Source organism: Trachemys scripta, chromosome 10 (genome assembly GCF_013100865.1).
Source record: "Trachemys scripta elegans isolate TJP31775 chromosome 10, CAS_Tse_1.0, whole genome shotgun sequence".
NCBI lineage: Eukaryota > Metazoa > Chordata > Testudines > Emydidae > Trachemys > Trachemys scripta.
Window position 1 is genome coordinate 9,771,616 of NC_048307.1, and position 19,000 is coordinate 9,790,615.

General features: G+C 44.4%; 1 protein-coding gene across 2 annotated transcripts in view; it reads right to left on the reverse strand.

Moving 5' to 3' along the window:
* Positions 1–208: 208 nt before the first annotated feature.
* SDK1 (sidekick cell adhesion molecule 1) overlaps positions 209–19,000 on the reverse strand; it is a 646,617-nt gene continuing 627,825 nt past the window's right edge. For both annotated transcript variants that reach the window (XM_034784003.1, XM_034784002.1), the window contains 4 exons: positions 18,686–18,823; positions 15,479–15,599; positions 14,956–15,085; positions 209–4,564 (listed from right to left, as the gene is read on the reverse strand). In XM_034784003.1, the coding sequence (XP_034639894.1) occupies positions 4,292–4,564; positions 14,956–15,085; positions 15,479–15,599; positions 18,686–18,823 (662 nt within the window). In that variant the 3' untranslated portion in view covers positions 209–4,291. The remainder of the gene's footprint in view (positions 4,565–14,955; positions 15,086–15,478; positions 15,600–18,685; positions 18,824–19,000) is intronic.

Consider the following 19,000-nt stretch of genomic DNA (forward strand, 5'->3'; position numbering starts at 1 on the left):
TGTTTCCTGGTCCGTGGGGAGCTTGCTTTGGTGATGAACTTGGAAAGGCTGGGGTGTTGTTTAAAGGACAGAGGAGTTTGAAGACCAGAAACAAGCTCCGCACAGACCAGGACACACTCTGCTAGACACTAAAAATCATGCTGTGATGCTGGGGGTACCTTTTCCAGACCTGAAGAAGAGCTCTGTGTGGCTTGAAAGCTTGTCTCTATCACCCACAGAAATTGGTACAATAAAAGATATTACCTCACCCACCTTGTTTCTCGGTGGATACATTAAACAGAGATCTTGTAGAGCGTTTCAAAAGAGTGAGTGAATGATTGAGGCTTGGTGGGGGACAGTGTTGTTTATGAAACAGAACCAGAGGTTAAGAAAAATCCATACTTAGAATTATGCAGAATGATACAAAAGATTTGTAGAGGTGTTTTTAATGTGTGAATTTTCCCAACAGAGTTAGATTTGTTACACGGATAACTTGAGATTCAGGTTATATGCTCACATCAAAGATGACATCATTGACTGAGAGGTTTGCAGCGTCATCTGAGCCCAGAGATGGGTATGTAATATTATGCACTGTTTTCCTGTGTGAGGTTTGATATATTTGAAGGCTACCAGAAGAAAAATATGTTTCCATTAAAATCAGATCAGAGATGTCCCTCTGTGCTCCTGCATGGACTCGTTAATTATGCTGTTTTTGTTTTTTAATAGATCCACGGGGGAGGGAGGGAGCAAAAGAGCGAAACAGATTTTTTAAATATAAGCTTTGAATTAAAAGATTGTTCTGAACAGTGATATGGTGGAAGGTGGGTGTGATGGGTAGAAGGATTTTGACATACAGCTATCTCAACCTATAGTGCACTTTAGTTTATTTGCATACTCAGGTCTTATTGGCTAAAATGTGGAATGGTGTCTTGAGTTTTCCTCAGACTTGAAACATAACTTTTAAAGGATCTGCTTCCCAAAGATCACAGCTTTGAAACAGGATTTTCTTGCTAACTGATGGGGCGCGTCATGCCAGACATGGCAATTTATCTTAAATCCCTTAAATCCCAATAAATAAAACACAACTATTAATCATACTTTTTCAGCTACAGAATACTAACAGCAGATGACGGGAGGCTCAGTTTTATCATGTGTTTAACTATGATACATGATAGTGGGAGGGGTAATGCACGTTATATTCCCATTTGGTAAGAGTAACTAAGGCCATGCACTTCCATTCTTTATGGATAGGGTAACCTAAATACATGTACAGATGTGGAAATGACTGGTAGAGTAGAACTGAGTAGAACTTACTCTGTTAGTGTCAACAGGTCCTAAAAGAATCACACTTGACATTTTTATTTGGGAGTCAAAGAGAGTTCTCATACAGCCAATTCAGCAGGCCCTCAACAAACTCAACAAAATTCCTGACAGTTTAACTAGCAGAAGGGTCGAAGGAAGGAGGAATATTCCCTTCACCTCACCCTATCAAGTTCTCACCGTTCCCCTCTTCAAGCCACAGGGAAATGGTGACCATTAAGGTCCATTTCCTTTGATCATGCACTGTTCACTAGCTGTTTGCTCAATGAGAATGGAAGTTGGGATACAAACCAATGTGGTGGTAACACTATTCCAGGAAGTGCTCTATCATGTGCCACATTCAGACCTGGTGTTGTCATCAGTGGTGGTGCACCTGCTTAAGCTAACACTGACTTTGGACCTAAGCCTTTCCAGGTTTGGATCTAAGACCTTCCAATCCAGGTATCTTACCAGAAAGGGCCTTGAAACATGCCTCCAGTAACATCATCCCTCAAGGCTATTGGATCAGCGCAGTTACTAAAATTCCAACAGCAATCACACTGCCAGGGCAGTGACATTGTAGAAACAATTCTGTACAAAAAAACCCCAAAACAAATCTAAAAATACATACTCAGACACAGGAAATAATAAAGCTGAAAAAAATCAATTCACAGGAAATAATGAGGCTATTAAAAAAATCAAAGCAAAACCCTCACTCATGTAATTTTCCCCAAGAAACAAAACAAAAATTCAAACAATAGATTCAAAACAAATTCTTTTCGGTTAATTAATTAAAGCAATGTCCATATGGCTTAAGAGAACAGTCAAAGTGCACAGAAAGTGCAGTCGTTTCTTTCCATGTTCTCCATTTCTCCATTTACCTTCACAGTAAGTTCCAGTTGTCCCCTGTGCACAAGCAGTACTGGAAGAGAGGGAGGCTCCTTTCTTCCCTCAAGCACACGTCTCTCCAAGACACTTTCCATCCCAAGAACTGTGGATAGTTATCTCAACTTCAAAAGCTGTTAAACGCACTCTCTGAAGTTTTGGGTTTGGAATCGCTTTCTTTTCCGAAGCGTTTGGAAAGGAACATAAATCCCATGTCAAGGCTACACAGAGTATGCACCCAGAGCTGCAGTGCCCGGAGGCAGTACTGAAGGATAAAGCAGAACTAAGGTCGCCCGCTCTGAGCAGGCACTGAAAGATAACAGCTGTGCTGAGGTTGTGGTTGCACCACACCTGTCCAGAAGAAGTGCCAATGCCCAATCAGTTCCTCATCTGCCCTGAAGAGACACTGGCAGGTAACAGCAGTAATAATGCAATGACTGTTTCAAACCTGCCATAAACGCCATTGGCAGAGAGCAGCCGGGACAATGCCAAAGCTGTTTCACGCCTCTGCTGAGAGATGTGGACAAATAGCAATGATAGTAATGCCAAGGCTGTTCCACACCCGCCCCCAAAGGTGCCTTCATCAGTTGCAGCAGTGCCAATTTTTCATGGCTGTTCCCCAAACACACCTGGAAGGAACTGCCAGATGGCAGCAGTGCCAAGGACATGATTACTCCACACTAATTGTTTCAAACACCTCATGTAGAAATGGTGTCGCAGGACTGTTGCTAAATCCAAAAGCTGGACTAGGATTCTTTAAACCACTGACAGCTTCCCCTTGAAAACAACCACTTACTGAGAAACACAACAGACTTGGGTAAAAGCCTGCAGTGCTGCGGGTCAAAAATGGGGCAGTACAAAACGGATGTAAAACAAACAAAAAAAGCTCTCTCATTTCTAAAGGCCGGAGGTTTGGTGCACAGAGCGAGCCTGTAAATGTGCACGAGGTAATTCGCAACCCTAACGTTTGAAAACCCGTTGAACTTTATTTGGAGACATTTTGTTGCTTCTCTCTTGTACAAAGCTGCAACAATCAATAAAAGGCACCGGTGGACACCAAAACTCACCCCCTTCGTGTGATGTGTCTTTGTATTAAATAAAAAACAAACCGACCCTGTTAACAATATGTACTTTTTACAGAGCAGTGGGCAGTGCTGCAGAATCAAGTCAGAGTGGCATGGCGGGGAGGAAGGCGCTTGGCTTCTATCGACAAGGAAAGACAACTTTGATTACTGAAAACCAATCAATCAATTAGCAGGTTCCCCAGTTTGTAACTGTCATGTTCATTCAAATTTTCCTCTTCTTGCTATTTTTTCCTTTCAGATTTGCAATTGAAATGGCACATGCAGTCTACCAAAGGCGGGTTAGAGCCACACCAAGAACAAATGGATACCACATCAGAATAGCATCCTAGCTGTTTCACCCAGTACCATCTACAGAACTTTCAAGCTGTCTCCTCTTAGAGGAGCCCGAGGATAGGAATATTTTAGGAATTCAAGAACCCTGTTTGAGTCGGATAGAAAAGCAGGTAAGATATTCGTTATCAGAAACACCCATAGCGAACCTACAGGCAAGAGAAGTGATACCACTGTAAACTAATCAGCTGGTGTTTCTAAGGTGGAGGCAGAATGGTGATAAGGAGCAGGGGAAAGAATGTTGTAGCTTTTCATGAAAAACATTCCCCCCTCTTTAAATATTCCTACTTGATCCTGATGGGGGTAGGGGAGATCTTGGGAGGTTTCCGGTGTTTTCTCCTCAAATTACAACACAAACTCACCCACAGCATCAAGGGAATTCACCTCCTTGGTTGGAAAGAGGAAAGAAGAATATGGGAACTGCTTCCTGAAGCAGTGTTACAAAAGTGGTTAAAAACCCCCCCTACTATTCACAAGTGGTTAAAATTGTACCTTTTCAGAATATTTTTTTAAACAAAAGTTTAGCACGTTCAGCTCCGTGTTTTAAGAGTTGATTGTCTTCAGAAAAATAGACTCATTCATGTTCACCTCTGTTCTACCCTGATAGAGAAATTTACCCACAGTTCACTGCATCGATCACACACACAGTCACTGTGATAGGTCATTCTCATCTTGACAGGAGTTTCCGCTGTGCTGTCAGGTCCCTCCCAGTGTCAGACAAAGGAGGAGAACCCTGTCACTGGAGTCCGTGAGCCGGGAGCAGGCTGTCCTGTTGGGGTGTACACCCCACCTGTGCTCTGCGTTGTGATGACAGTCTGGAAATAGGGTTCTGTCTCACTCGCCGCGCACTCTTCATACCTGTAGGGCGTTGGATGCTTCACACCCTTCTGCTGACGCTTCCAAGAATTGTAGTATGTGGGGTCACTCATATAATGGTTCACAAAAGAGTGCTTTGGCAACTCATCTTCGTAATCCGAGTCAGTGGCCTGCAGCATTAGAGAGAAAACAGCCATTAGCATCCATGATTTAAGTTGTTATTTACCAATACAGATTATACAAAATCACCACCACCACATACACCACAAGCCTGTATATTTAGGATAGGCAGGTCTGCAGTCTAAGTTCAGCCCACGTAGAAAAGTACTGTGCTCTGATTTAGCACAGTTCTGTGATAGTGGAATTGGGCTGGAGAGAGAGCCCTGCCCAATGGACCCTTGCTGGAGGAGACAGAGAGATCTGTCTCAATTCACTGCTGTAAGAGTAACAAGCTCTATTTCAGTAGAAGATGCAAGGGAATGTACAGATGTCCCAGTGAAATAAAAAGCCTTCAATCATTTCATCAAAACGCTCACAGTTTCAATGTCAAGACAAGTGAAATCTTAATAAATGTTGAACAGAAAAAGTTTCTCTGTATCTTTCACATTTCGATATGTAGGAAAAAAATATTCATGCAAATTCCCTGGCTTGAGCCAAATTTGCTATCCAGTGTTTATCGTGATAACACTGAGGCACCCGCATGTGACTGGGTTTTGCTCGCAAGCCCAACTGATTTTTGAAATTAGCTATGTCGTTATAAAGGAAATTAAACAAAATCACATTTGATTTCAAGCACAGAACAATTGCCCTTATTGATAACACATCAGAATAGCATCAAATAAAGTTCAACGGGTTTTGTTTTACAAAACTAGCAATATTGAAAGATAACTGAGCACCAGGCCTGAAAGAGTATTTCCAAAGTGGTGGAGTTGCTTTCCTGGGATGGTCCATGTGTTCGCCTGTGCTCAGATAGACTCTTATTCCATCAACCAATTGTGCAAGGTGGCTAGCCAGCTAAGGAGCACCCACCACCAGCTAGCTGGAGTCTGGAAGCTCCTTTAGGTGCAATCAAACAAGCTTTGTAGGTCTGCCCTGCTTTTGAAATGGTGCTGCTGTTACCCAACAGATAGAATCTCAACTGGTTTGTAGATCCCATCAGAACACAGAGACAAAAGCAAAGCCTTCGATGAGGGATGCATTTCAGGTGCACCTTTGTCTTGTATTTCTATTCCCACCAAGAACAGACATCATGTGAAATGTACAAATATTTGCTCAAACATTTCCATAATTTAGGTCTTTTCTTAACACCCTTGGGCTTGTCATGCAAAAATGGTTTTTCTCTTTTTTGATAGTCTGGTTGCTTCTGAAAGTCTTTAGATACCAAAGCAGTAGTTGCTTAAGAAATACAACAGATATATGGATAACTAAAGTTTGCAGTTTATAGTTACTGGCATTAGATTTAAAGTGTTGGTGTATCTTTAGGAAGTTTCCATGTCATTATGATCTGTGACAGCAAACACATGTTCATTCATCTCCTGTATGTTACACAACTGCCCTCTCCTCCTTCAAATCCCTCTTTAATCACTTTTTAACATTCCCCAAAGAACAAGCATCAGATGCCCTGTAAACTATTGTTAAAAAAGGATGTCACATCCTTCATCCTATTCATTTGTCAGTAACGCTGCATCAACACTAGTAAATTCAGTGCCCATTTTACCAGCAACAGTGTGTAGACAAGTCTTAGGCCTTTTAACCACTGTGCTTTGAAAATCTTTGCAGAGCAGTTTTTTATAACATAGTAGCATTTTTTATAACAGTGAAATTTTGCAAAAAATATCCTACTGCTTTTAACAGTGGGTTGGCACTACCAGAGCTATTGTATTTTTATTACTTATTTATTTCACTTTGAATAATAAAATAGATGCCTACGCAGTGCTCCGGGCATCCTGACACATAATTAATAATTACAACAAAACCAAACCCAGGAGCATTAAACAATTTCTCCAAAAGGAACTCAGCCAGCCTGCTAACTACAAAATGCTCCTTTCCACCCTGTCATCATCCTGAGAAGCAAACTGTCAACCTCATCCAAAACCCTGTTGAACAGATGTCTATTGCAGCCTGCCTGGAACGTCACCAGATTTGGGCTATTTTGGATCTAAGGGGACTTCCAGAGTCCTATAACACATGGATCCATCTCTAGTGCCTCTGCTGACTGCAGCTATGGCAGTATTGCACAGGGAGATTGGCAATCTCTCAGGCAGGCCGGTCCCGTCGGCCATTTAGGTAACCAACACCTTAAACTCTCTCTGGAAACCAATAGGCAGCTAGCACAGATCCCAGAGCATTGGTGTGACACTATGCCCCATATTCTTCATAGGGACGTTGTTGTGATATGAATACTGCATAACTAAGATGTGTTTTATGCAAGATGGGTCATGTGAGGTATCATTGGAAAGGTTATGATTTACTGAATATGATTATCCTATTTGGATGCATGTATCATTTCTGTATCTGAAGTTAGGAATATTGCCTATGTAACAATTACAAGTGGGTTTATACCTGGGGAATGCAGACCAGGCAGAATTCAATCAGCCTGGATGGGCCATTAGTGAGAACAATAGGACTTTGAAGATGCTGATCTCTCATCTTCCTGGGATGCTGCAAACAATCTTTGACTCCTGGCTGCTTTGACACTGCAGAGTCATGTGAACATGTCACCTGGTACTGGATTTCACCTTGGACAACTAGTATTTTTTCCACTAGTGGGGGTGGGGGGTGGGGATTAAACTGGGAAACAAAGGATTCCCGCTATATATAAATCCTATTTAAGGCAGGGAAGTACGTTAATCAGGTTAATTCTTCACTGAATCCCCGCCCAGGATGACTACTGAGAACATCTAAGAAACAAGGACTGAGGGGGGGCAGAAGAGCTGATCCTGGGCTGTATAAGGTGTCTGGCCTGTGAAAGAAATGTCTAAAACAACATTTAGGGTGAGAAATTACTACTTGTAACCAATTTCTTTAATATGTTAAGCTCAGTTTGCTTGTTTGTTTTATTTGCTCAGTAATCCGCTTTGTTTGTTATCCCTTATAGTCACTTAAAGTCTATCCATTGTAGTTAATAAACTTGTTTTGTTTTCTCTAAACCAGTTTGTGCAACTCATAACTGGAGGGGGGGGAAGCTGTGCATATCTTCCTCCACATTAAGGGAGGGGGCGATTTTCATGAGCTTTCGCTGTACAGTTCTCTGTTCAGCGCAAGACAATACCATTTTGGGTTTGCACTCCAGAGGGGGTGGGCACTTGAGTGCTGGGCAGTCCCCTAGCTGATTCTTCCCATGCAGAGCTGATTTCTGTGTCTGTATCTTTCTGCTGTTGGGCATGTCCCTACCTGTGTGTGTGCTACAGGAGGCTTGCGGGCCTGGCACTGCAGGACAGGGTGAGGGAGCTCAGGCTAGTGGAATGGGCAGGCCCTGCCAGTACATCAGGTGGCACCTCGAAGTGGGGGGCAACCCATCACAATTGGTATAACATACTGCCAGCAAGATGTCCTGCTCAGAAGGTAAGCCACTATACTCTGCAGCAGCGGCAGTCTTTGAATGGTTTTAAGGTGTAGAGTGCATTGCAATAGTCTAATCCTGAGGCAACAAAAGCATGTGTAATCCTTCTGCCAGGTGGAGCCGGCAGCAGCCAGGGTGGGGTTCAATATCTACAGGTTCCTTTTCAACAATACAACACAGAACCAGCTTGAGCCCCCACCCAGTAACCTGGGAAAATTACCCACCACCCTTGTGCGCCTCTGAGAGGCAATACTTCCCCACTCGCAAGCACAGAGTCTGAGAGTAGAAAAGAAACTTTTAGTGAAAGGAGAAAAGTCACCTGACATTAATTAGGGAAAATGCCACAAGCAGAATTGATACACATAAAACTGTGAGCAGGACACCCACCCCAGAGTGCATGGGGCAGAGTTTTCTGCCTCATGTTCTTGAGTTCTACAGCGAGTTCCTTTAGCGTGCCCCGCTCTGCTCCCACACTCACAGTGGTTACCCTTAGAATCATAGGATATCGGGGCTAGAAGGGACCTCAGGAGGTCATCTAGTCCAACTCCCTGCTCAAAGCAGGACCAATCCCCAGACAGATTTTTGCCTCAGATCCCTAAACGGCCCCCTCAAGGATTGAACTCACAACCCTGGATTTAGCAGGCCAATGCTCAAACCACTGAGCTATCCCTCCCCACCTGTGAGGACCCAGGGTTCAGAGGTGCAACTGTGTGTGTTCACCTCCCACTCGGGGAAGGAGGCACCTTGCTTGCTCCGCCATCTGAGACTTGCTTTGGTTGGCTGTCCTGTCTGCCACTGTTCCTGTCTGGTGGCCGCCCTGCCAGCCGCTGTTCCTCACCACTTGGCCGCCCTGTCAGCCGCGATTGCTCACCGCCTGGCCGCCCCACCAGCTGCCTGCTTGCCACTTTCACTGGCTGCTCCTGCTGGCCAACTGCTCCCTACTTTCGCCGGTCGCCCATCACCTGCCTCTCTGCTGTGACCTCTGCAGGTCAGTCTCTTATTGATTTTTTGCTCTCAGCAGGCTGGGCAGAAACGCTGCCGCATCACAAGTGATTTCAGTGTATTGAGTACTTAAAATAACAAAAGGCTCCAAATGAAGCCTATTTACTCTATCTTTGAACACTGGGGAGGAAAGTTAAACCAGACCTGGAGTCCTTAGGGAGAGTCCAAACCTCTTGGCTAGAACACCTGTCCCCACCCTCCTGCTTTCACAGGGCTCTGGCATTTGAGCCTCTGGCTTAACGAGGTCCTTTCAGCTGAGAGTGACCCCCTCATTTGGGACAGGTGAAGCACAGTTCTGCTCCCCTTTATTCATATAATAAAGACAGCAACATTGATAACAACATTTCACCACCCCTGCATTCAGTACTAAAGTGACTGTAGCGGGGTGGTCACCTCGCTCCTGCCCGGAGGGGTTAAAAACAGCCCAGGAGAGGGCTGTGACTGGGGAAAGCCTGACTGGGGAAGCAGCCTCAACTGGGGCCACACCCCAATCAGGCTGCAGCTGGCCCTATAAAAGGGCTGCTAGCCAGAGCTCCAGAGTCTCTCTCAAGATGTTGAAAGGGACGGGCCTGGCTGCTGGGAGCTGAATAGGGTACCTAGACTGGAGCAGGGCTGGGGAAAGGCCAGAGGAGCTGGGGAGCTCTGGCCTGGAAAACTCCCAGGCTGCAGGCCTTGTTAAAGGCCGGAAAAGGTACTGGGGTTGCGGAGGGCAGCCTAAGGATAGGCAGAGGCAGCAGGTCCAAACCCTCCTTGCCGATGATGAGCGGCAATTATACTGCAGTCTGCTCCAATGAGCAGGGGCTAGACGGTGACTGGCAGTAGCCAAAGACTGAGGTGAGGTGGGGATAGGGGGTCAGGGGTTCTGTAGGGGGCAGAACCCCGAGAGAAGGGGCACCGGGGTCCGGGAGGGACACCGTGGCCAGTGGCAAGTGGGACACCGGGCTGCAGAGGGCGCTCCTGAGTGGAAAGAGTTAATTCCCTGGATGACCATCAGGAGGCGCCGCAGAGGTGAATCGTCGCCCCGCTACAGTAGCCCAACACCAGGCAAAGTTGATCACTTTGAGCAACACCACTATATCTGCTGGATATCTTGGCAGAGTAGATGTGTTCATGTAAATACAGTTTGCTCCTGAAGTCGCTCCCACTCTCAACTAGCTGTCGGGGAGAGTTCATTCAGACCCTGCTTACACATGGATAATAGTGGCAAAGTCCATATCTGAAAGAAAAGTTGGCAACCTCCGGGCCAGACGTAGATGATACAAGTTTCATAGGGTATGTCTACACTGCAATAAAACACCCACGCTGGCCGGGTATCAGTTGACTTGGGCTTGTGGGTTCGGACTACGGGGCTACAAAATTGCAGTGTAGACAGTTGGGTTTGGGCTGGAGTCTAGGCTCTCGGACCCTCGCCAAAACCATTTGGTGAATTCATGTAAAATTTGGGAACAGTTTCAGGTTGACCAAAACTGCATTTTTCAGTGAACAAACTTTTTAACTATAAACACTATAACTATAACTATAACTATAACTATAACTACAACTGTGAACAACAAACTAAGCTAGGGAGAGTGGAGGACAGCTATGCCGCGCTCCACAGTTCCAACGACCATCAGGGGCGGTAAGAAGGAACTGAGGGGGCGCCGGGTCGGCTGGGGTATATATTCAGCGCCATGAAGGCGCCACTCTAGGGGACTCCACAGCCGACCCGCCGGTGTTGCTAGGGTAGAAAATCTTCCGACGATCGTGCACGCGGCGCGCACACACCTAATGGAATGGATATGAGCAAGCACTCGAAGAAGAACTATTGACTACATGGAAATGCTGTAGGGTTGGTTTTTTTTATTATTTGTTTTCTCTGTTGTATGCAGCCGTTTACCATGATTATGGGTTTGTTACCTAGGAAACTATGGTAGGCTGGAATTTGATTGGCTGTGGCTGTCAGTTTCTAATCTGACAGCAAAGGTGCGTGCATGCCACTGAAGCAACAAATAAAGAAAATGCCTGACAATTTAAGTATTTTATTGGTAAGATGAAAGACACAAATGCTATTTAGGAGACAAATGAGGGACTAGTGGGTTAGTATTATGGGAAATTTGAAAATAGTCCTGGGTTGTCAAACTTCTTAAAAAGCGATTGGAGCTGAAGTGTTCACATATATGTTCATTTATAACCAACAATGTAGAGAACAGCAGCTCTTGCCAATGACTGCACCAATACAGGCATAGCCAGTGATGTGTTTTCCTGTGACATCTACTTTTTCCTCGCTCTTCACTTCTTCCTCCCTACCTATGAATAGCTCATCTTATTGCCGAGTGACAGTATCAGGACCAGTCATCACTTTCCCCTGCGAGTGCACGAACCATCTGCACCCTATTGGCTGAAATGAAATCAGTCAGCCACGTTGAGAGTAAGGAGTAGGAGAGAGGACAAGGAAACAGACAGGCAAAGATGTCTGTGCACACTCTGATATCTATTCACTGAGGGTACATCTACACTACGAGCTAGAGATGCGATTCCCAGCTCGCCTAGACATACGCACACAAGCTATCATTGACCTAGCATGCTAAAAGGAGTAGTGTAGCAGCAGTAGCACCGGCAGCAGCTGTAGTGGCATGAGCTAGCTGCCCGGAGCACAAACCCACCTGAACCTTGTGAATACACACTTGGGGCACCTAGCCCGTGCCTCTGTGGCCTGTTTTTAGCATTGTAGCTTGATGAGAGTTAGCCCGAGTATGTCTGTGTGAGCTCGGAATCACACCCCTGGCTTGTAGTGTAGATGTAGCCTTTGGGAGAGGTAGGTATAATTATTAATGTGCCATCTACAGCTGGCTTCCATGTGGTACTGTCTTAATCAAAATCAGTGGGAGAATTTTATTGGATACTAATTAATTCCTTCTCAATAATGAATTATAAGTGAATAATAGACTATATTCATACAGAGCTGAGAAACCACAATTCAGTTATAGTGCATAGAGCACCAATGTACCATCGTAAGCACTAGCATTCAGCATGGCCAGATAATTTGTGAAAGCATCCGGTTCTGGAGAAACTCTTTAGGAAATGACAAAAAACAAACAAACAACCTTCCGACCTCCCCAAAAACGATGGCTCCTCCTCTAGCTTGGTGAAAGGTGAGCTGTGCCAAGCGACTATGCAGGGGCCTCAGAACTCCCCGAAGGTATCTGCACAGTGCCTAACCTGTTGGAGCTTGTACCTAAGAGCTTTGGTTTTTTATCATTAATTGTCATTTGGCACTTACTCTCTTATTACTCGACTGCTCTGTCTACTGTAGATGCCAATTAAATCATTTCCATCTGCAAATACTTGGCTTCCAGGATGTGAAGTGTATTCCAGGACGTGGAGTGTATGTTAGTATTTTTTATATGCATATTTGAATACTGTATATTCTTCTCCCATTTTTTTTCCTGCTCTCCTCCTTCACTGGGAGGCTCAGAGGCAGTGCTCCCAGACAGCTGTGTACTGATCTAACTGTGGCGAATCAGTCCATGAGTCTCTTATGATGGCCTTGTTCACATTTGAGTGACCCCATGGGACTTGGAGGCAGCTGATTTCCCTCTCCGCCATGCCAAATCTTGGCACTTTTCAGGCTAAGAGGTTAAAGCAAAAATTCAACAAGATGACATCTGGGCTGAAAGCAAAAAGCACAATTTTGGCCTCAGCTGGCCAAATGCACACTGTATTAAGTGGAATCCAAGATGCATACAAAGAGGCATCAGAGGAAAACAGCATCAGAACATCTCCTGCTGCAAAGGACAGAGCCTCTGCAGAGCCCACATGGAAATGAGACATCTGTATCATGGAGAACATCTCTTTCTGCTAAAGATGACGGAAAGGCTGAAATCCTGGGAAAATAAAGCTCGTCTCCCAAGAAACCCCGTGAGAACTGAAACTAAATGAGCAGAAAACACAAAACAGGGAGAGAGAAAAGATACTCAAATTCTGTAAGATAGAAGTGGTCAATGATCGCAAACTAAACAGCATTTCCAGACTAATCAAAAGGCAGCATCCCCTACTGATGCCTCTGCTGGGAGCCCATTAACATGTCCTGCCTAAAAGCATTCCTCACGAAAAACAAGCAAGCATCAAAGACACTATATAGAAGGGCTGCATATCTGAGCCCCAAGGAAAAATGGGTGGCACATTTTGTTTGCATAGAAGCATGCACAGAAAGGAATACAAAGAAAATAGCAAGGATAAAATTCACTTTCCTCTGTCTATGCTGTGTAAACAGGGCCCACTTATGTAGGGCAGAAATGACGACTTGTGAGATGGTTTTCGTGCACTATACAGAAAACAACACATGGAATATTGAAATTAATGTCAGAAAGTGCCAGTGCTAAATTCATGATCACGCTCACCAAATTGTATTAATGGCAGGTTTCATGATGGGTTGGTACAGGGACATGACCACAGATATCATGGATTTAATCTGTAGGTAATCTGTGTACATCACAAAGAGACTGTAGCTTGCTTGAGCTACAACAAGAAACACTGACTGCACGGAGGGTTGGTCACAGGGCAACATAAAATGGCAGGCTGTCCAGGGTAATTAACAAGAGGTCAGAGCCAGGAAACCAGCAAGAAGAAAAAAAAAATAAAAATAAAAAACAGCAGCTGTAGCTGCAGGTGCAGAGAAGCTGCAGATGAAAACTGTCATCTTCTTTCCCCACTTGCTGCTTTTGGTTTATTCTTGCTGGAAGGGTCAGATCTGGAATATTTTGGCCCACTTCTTGCTGCTTGTGCTGTCAGCTCGGATTCATCAAGATTTCAGCTGACAGCACCCAATTTGAGAGACAAATGTACCTTTCTGCACATTCCTCACTGCCAGTTCTAAAGCCTGCCTTTTAAGCCAGGGCTCCTGCTGAGTTTATACAGACTATAAGCGCTTCACAAAGCGAATGTGAGACAGAAAATAGAGGACTGTCAAATACACAGCAATAGTACACAGTACGGTCTTCCTGGCAGAATACATGGTTTTCAAACTTTTTAGGCTGCGTACCCCTTTCCAAATAATGTAGTCTATTTCATACCCCATCCGAGATAGGGTTATAATATATCTAGGATTAGATTGTCAGGTCTTACTATATAAAATGCATTGTCAGCTATTATAGGAATTTTCTTGCATACCCCCTGCAGAGAGCTCGGGTATCCCAGTTTGAAAACCACTAGCAAACAGAAAGGAAGGCAGATTAGCCTTGTGATTAGAGCATAAGACTGGGATCAGAAAACCTGCATCCTGGCTCTAACAATGATTTGCTATGTGATCTTGTGGAAAGTCACTCCTCTGTGACTCAGTTTCCCCATCCATAACACAAGGATACTTACCTAACTCACAAGGGTAGAGATTCTTGAATGGAAGGTGACATAGAATTTTTACAAATAAAGGACCCACTCTATGGAACCTCAGTAGTGACTGGAATTGCCTATCAGCTGCGAAAGATACTCACTGTCAAATTCCAAACTATCTCCCACATTTGGGTCAGTTCCATGATGTGAAATTCATTTCTGATTAAATGTCACTTCAGACAGTAGATGCGTGGAGCTGGACTTCTCACGGCATGTTGTTTCATGCTTTCTTTCCAGGAGCTTCAGGGTGATAACATCGAAGGGAGAGCGGGAAGCTCAGTGCCTAACCAGTGAAGCCTACTGCTTTGCATTTGCCTTTTATTAATAATATCTGACAGGACCTCAAGTTTTTCCGGTTGGCACCTGCTCATTATTCTTCACCACGGCATTTTAGTTTTAAAGACAGATGCTATTCTAGAGGGGAGGGGCCACGAGACTCTAAGGTTTGAGTGCCCCGAAGTACTGTGCCTGAATATGAAAAACTGATGCAAAAGTAGCATAATGCAGGCATGGAAATCTGTTTCCAGAGAACCTGCTGCATGCAGTGAGGAGATGAGTGAGTTCAGTGACTGTGCAAGGCCTTGGTACTGCTTGATGGGAGGAGAGGCCAGGGAAGGGGGATGTACTCACCTCTGATTCTGACACTTCCAAAGGCTTCTCATTCAGGGCCACACTCTCAGTCAGCACTGCTCCATTGTACTTGTTGCAGATATCCTCATCTGAGTAGTGCAGCCCACCAGGGCTTGGGCGAGGAGGGGACCTAGGTGGACATCAGGAGAAAGCATATGGAACGTTAAATAATGGGTACACTACATGTCCTACAATCCTTTTCATACCTGGACACAACATATCAACCAGTTCCCACCCTCTTCTGAACTCCAAAAACACAGTCACTTATCTCAACCCTGAAATGAGAAGTTTACTGTCCCACTCCAGGCCTAGATCTCTTTAATCATTGATCATGGCATCTACCATCAGGGGCTGATGTTGCATTTTGGGGCAGAGGCTTAGCTATTAGCCCACAGTTTTCACTATATCCTCCAAACAGAGCTCCACCCCATAATCCCCTTTGTTTGTCCTGTGGTAGGTATGAAGCTAGGCAATAACTGAATGCTACGGCCAACACTGAGACAAAGAGGGTCCGTCATCCTACCTCGTCCCATTCTTCTTGGAGAAAGTGCTCTTTACGTTGAGATGTCGGCTGTTGAGCTCCAGGGCTGTGAAGCCTCCGTTATCCAGTGTGACCGACTCTTCCACATTGGAGATGTTTTTACCTGGAGTCAAACAATGAAACAATCAGTAAAGACAAAGGTATTTCCCCATCAACTACATGCCTAATGATAACCTAAAGAGCCACTACAAACAAGTGTCAAACCTCGTCCTTCCTTTTATGGTTACTTTTGTATCCTGACTTTCCATAATACTCTCTCCCTTCTTTCACAGTGGTAGAATAGCTCAGCAAGGAAAGGAGAGAAAAGGAGACAAAAGATCAGCAGTGGGCTGTGGACCAGGAAAAGGGGTGAGAGAGAGACTAGTGAAGGGGGGAAGGGAAAGATAAAAGAGGAGGGAAGTGAGAGTGGGAGACAAATGGGAAGAGAAAAAAGTGAGGAAGGAAAGAGAGCAGAGCAAGAGAGAACGGCTGCGTAGACAGTGAAGGAGAAAAAGGGTTTGGAGCTGCAATGGAAATCCCAGAAATGTATGGCTGGAAGGGATCTCAAGAAGTCACCAAGTCCAGACCTCTGTGCTGAGGCAGGACCAAGTGAACCTAGACTGTCCCTGACAGGTGTTCTTAAATGATGTGGATTCCACAAGCTCCCTTGGAAACCTATTCCAGAGCTTAACTACCCTTATAATTAGCAAGTTTTTCCTAATTAGCAAGGGATGTTGAAGTGTTCTCCTACAGGTTTTTGTATATTGCCATTCCTAATATCTGACTTGTGTCCATTTATCCTTTTACGTAGGGCCTGTCCAGTTTGGCCGATGTACATAGCAGAGGGGCATTGCAGGCACATGATGGAGTATATTACATTGGCGGATGTGCAGGTGAATGAACCGGTTATGTTACAACACTTCAATCTCCCTGGACACACAATAGCAGATTTAAAGGTAGCCATCCTGCAGGAAAAAATCTTCAGGACCAGACTTCAAAGAGAAACTGCTGAGCTTCAGTTCATTTGCAAATTTGACACCATCAGCTCAGGATTAAACAAAGACTGTGAATGGTTAGCCAACTACAAAAACAGTTTCTCCTCCCTTGGTGTTCACACCTCAACTGCTCGAAGAGGGCCTCATCCTCCCTGATTGATCTAACTTCGTTATCTCTAGACTGATTCTTGCCTGCATATTTATACCTGCCTCTGGAAATTTCCACTACATGCATCTGACAAAATGGGTCTTCACCCACGAAAGCTTATGCTCCAATTCGGCTGTTAGTCTATAAGGTGCCACAGGACTCTTTGTCCCTTATAACCCTATTATCCTCTAGGTACTAACAAATTGATTGTTTAATAATTTGTTCTGGTATCTTTCCAGATATCTAGGTTAGGCTGAATGGTCTATAATTCCCAGGGTCCTCTTTGTTCCCCTTTTTAAAGATAGGTACTAAGTTCCAGTCCTCTGGAACCTCATCCATATTCCATGAGTTCTCAAAGATCATTGCTAACAGTTCAGCGATAGCTTCAGCTAGTTCTTAAGTACTCTAGGATGAATTTCATCAGGCCCTGTTGACTTGAATACATCTAACTTATCTAAATATTTGTTAACCTTTTTTCCCCCTACTTTTGCTTCGGTTCCTTTCCCCTTGTTGTTAATATTAATTGTATTGAGTATTTGGTCACCATTAACCTTTTCAGTGAGGACTGAAGCAAAACAGGTATTAACCACTTCAGCCTTCTTGATGTCATCAGTTATTAGCGCTACTTCCCCACTAAGTAGAGGACCTATGCTTTCCTTTGTCTTTTTCTAGCTCCTAATGTATTAAAGAACCTTTTCTTATTCCCTTTTATGTCTCTTGCTAGTTGTAACTCATTTTGGGTCTTAGCCTTTCTCATTTTGTCCATACATGCTTGCGCTATTCTTCTGCTCTCCTCCTTAGCAATTTGTCCACGTTCCCATTTTTTATATGATTCCTTTTTGATTTTTAGGTCATTAAAGAGCTCTTAATGGAAGTAAAGAACAAAGACAAAAGACAGGGGATGGAGGGCGGTGGGGGAGAAGAAGAGAGGAAGACACAGCAAGAGATTTTTTCCTATGCTCATAGTGTGTAATTCCACAGGTCTGAGCTCTGCTGGTGTCTTGGGCAGAAAGGCTGGTGTCATATTGCCAGTCTGCTGTAGACAGGTATTTTATCCTCAGCTTCAATTACAATGTTACATTAAGGCCCAGTGTGAACATGGATATCAGAAGGTGCAGGTCAGAACTGTCTTTTCATGTCTGTCCTCCAAATGTAGAGCACAAGTAGGAAGATGAGAGATTTTCTATGTGCCATGCATAGGAATCCGTAATAGTATTAGCTTGGTAAAATGCCATGGCATTCATACATTTTAAATCCCGTGGGGATAAAATCTGATTTACTAACACTTGTTAGAAGTGAATTTATACAGGAAAAAATAAATCTTTCTTTGGGCTGAACCACTGAACACTGCCAGGGGAAGTGGGAGGTTCTTTCCACATCCCTGTATTCTATTAACCCCTCAGCATCAGGAGAGCTGGGACTTCCACTGCCCGCTGTGTTGATTAGTCTGATTGGCACCAGAGAATTAACATAGTTCACTCCTGGGTTTTGGAGAAACATGCACACTAACAACATTGCCAGAACTCAAGTTACTAAAGGGAAAAAGGCAAAAATAATTTTAAAAGCTCCCAGAGATCTGGGATTTGAAAGGGGAAACATTCCTAGTGATGGACCAGCTGTTCCTGTTTTCTGTGAGAAAGGTGACTGTCAAAAAATCACTCCTAAAGGCAAATTAAGAGGCCTGGGGCTCAGATTATACTATGGTGCCTTAAAGTCCAGCAATTCAGGTCAGCCATGAGACCCCACTGCTATGACAACTGTAGCACTAACAAACAGAGGTGAGACATGGGGGTACCCACATACACCATTTATCATCGATGAGATATTATCTACTCCCAGCACCCTCCACACTTTGTAAATACATCCCTCCACCCACATATGTATACGGGGTGTACCCATGGAAAAGTACAAGCTATTTCTCCCAGATTAGAGATCAACGAGATCTGATTGTTGCTCCACCCAAAGAAACACATAGAGCGAGAGATTTCATGCTGCCAGAGTCACTGGTTCAAATGGAAAAAGAACATCCGTGGCATGGGAGGGACTGAAATGGAGCCACTATCTCACCTGTGCTGCAGTTCTTGTATTTCTTGCTCTGGCCATGCAGGACCAACGCAAACACCACTAACAGGATGAGGATGAGACTAGACAGAGCCATCACTAGCAGGAACCACCACTCTTCGTAGAAAGGGGTTTCCATTTGGGCTACAAAGAGAATAAACAAAGGTTTAGGACCCTTCCACCTAATAACAATTCCTACACATTCCTCCCTTAAGCCCTGTTAGCATCTCCCTGCCTTTTTCCCATTGAGATCTGTACCCCTGTCAGTTCTCAGGAAAGGGCGTGGCTAAGAGGCTGGATTAGTGCCAGAGGAAGGTGCTG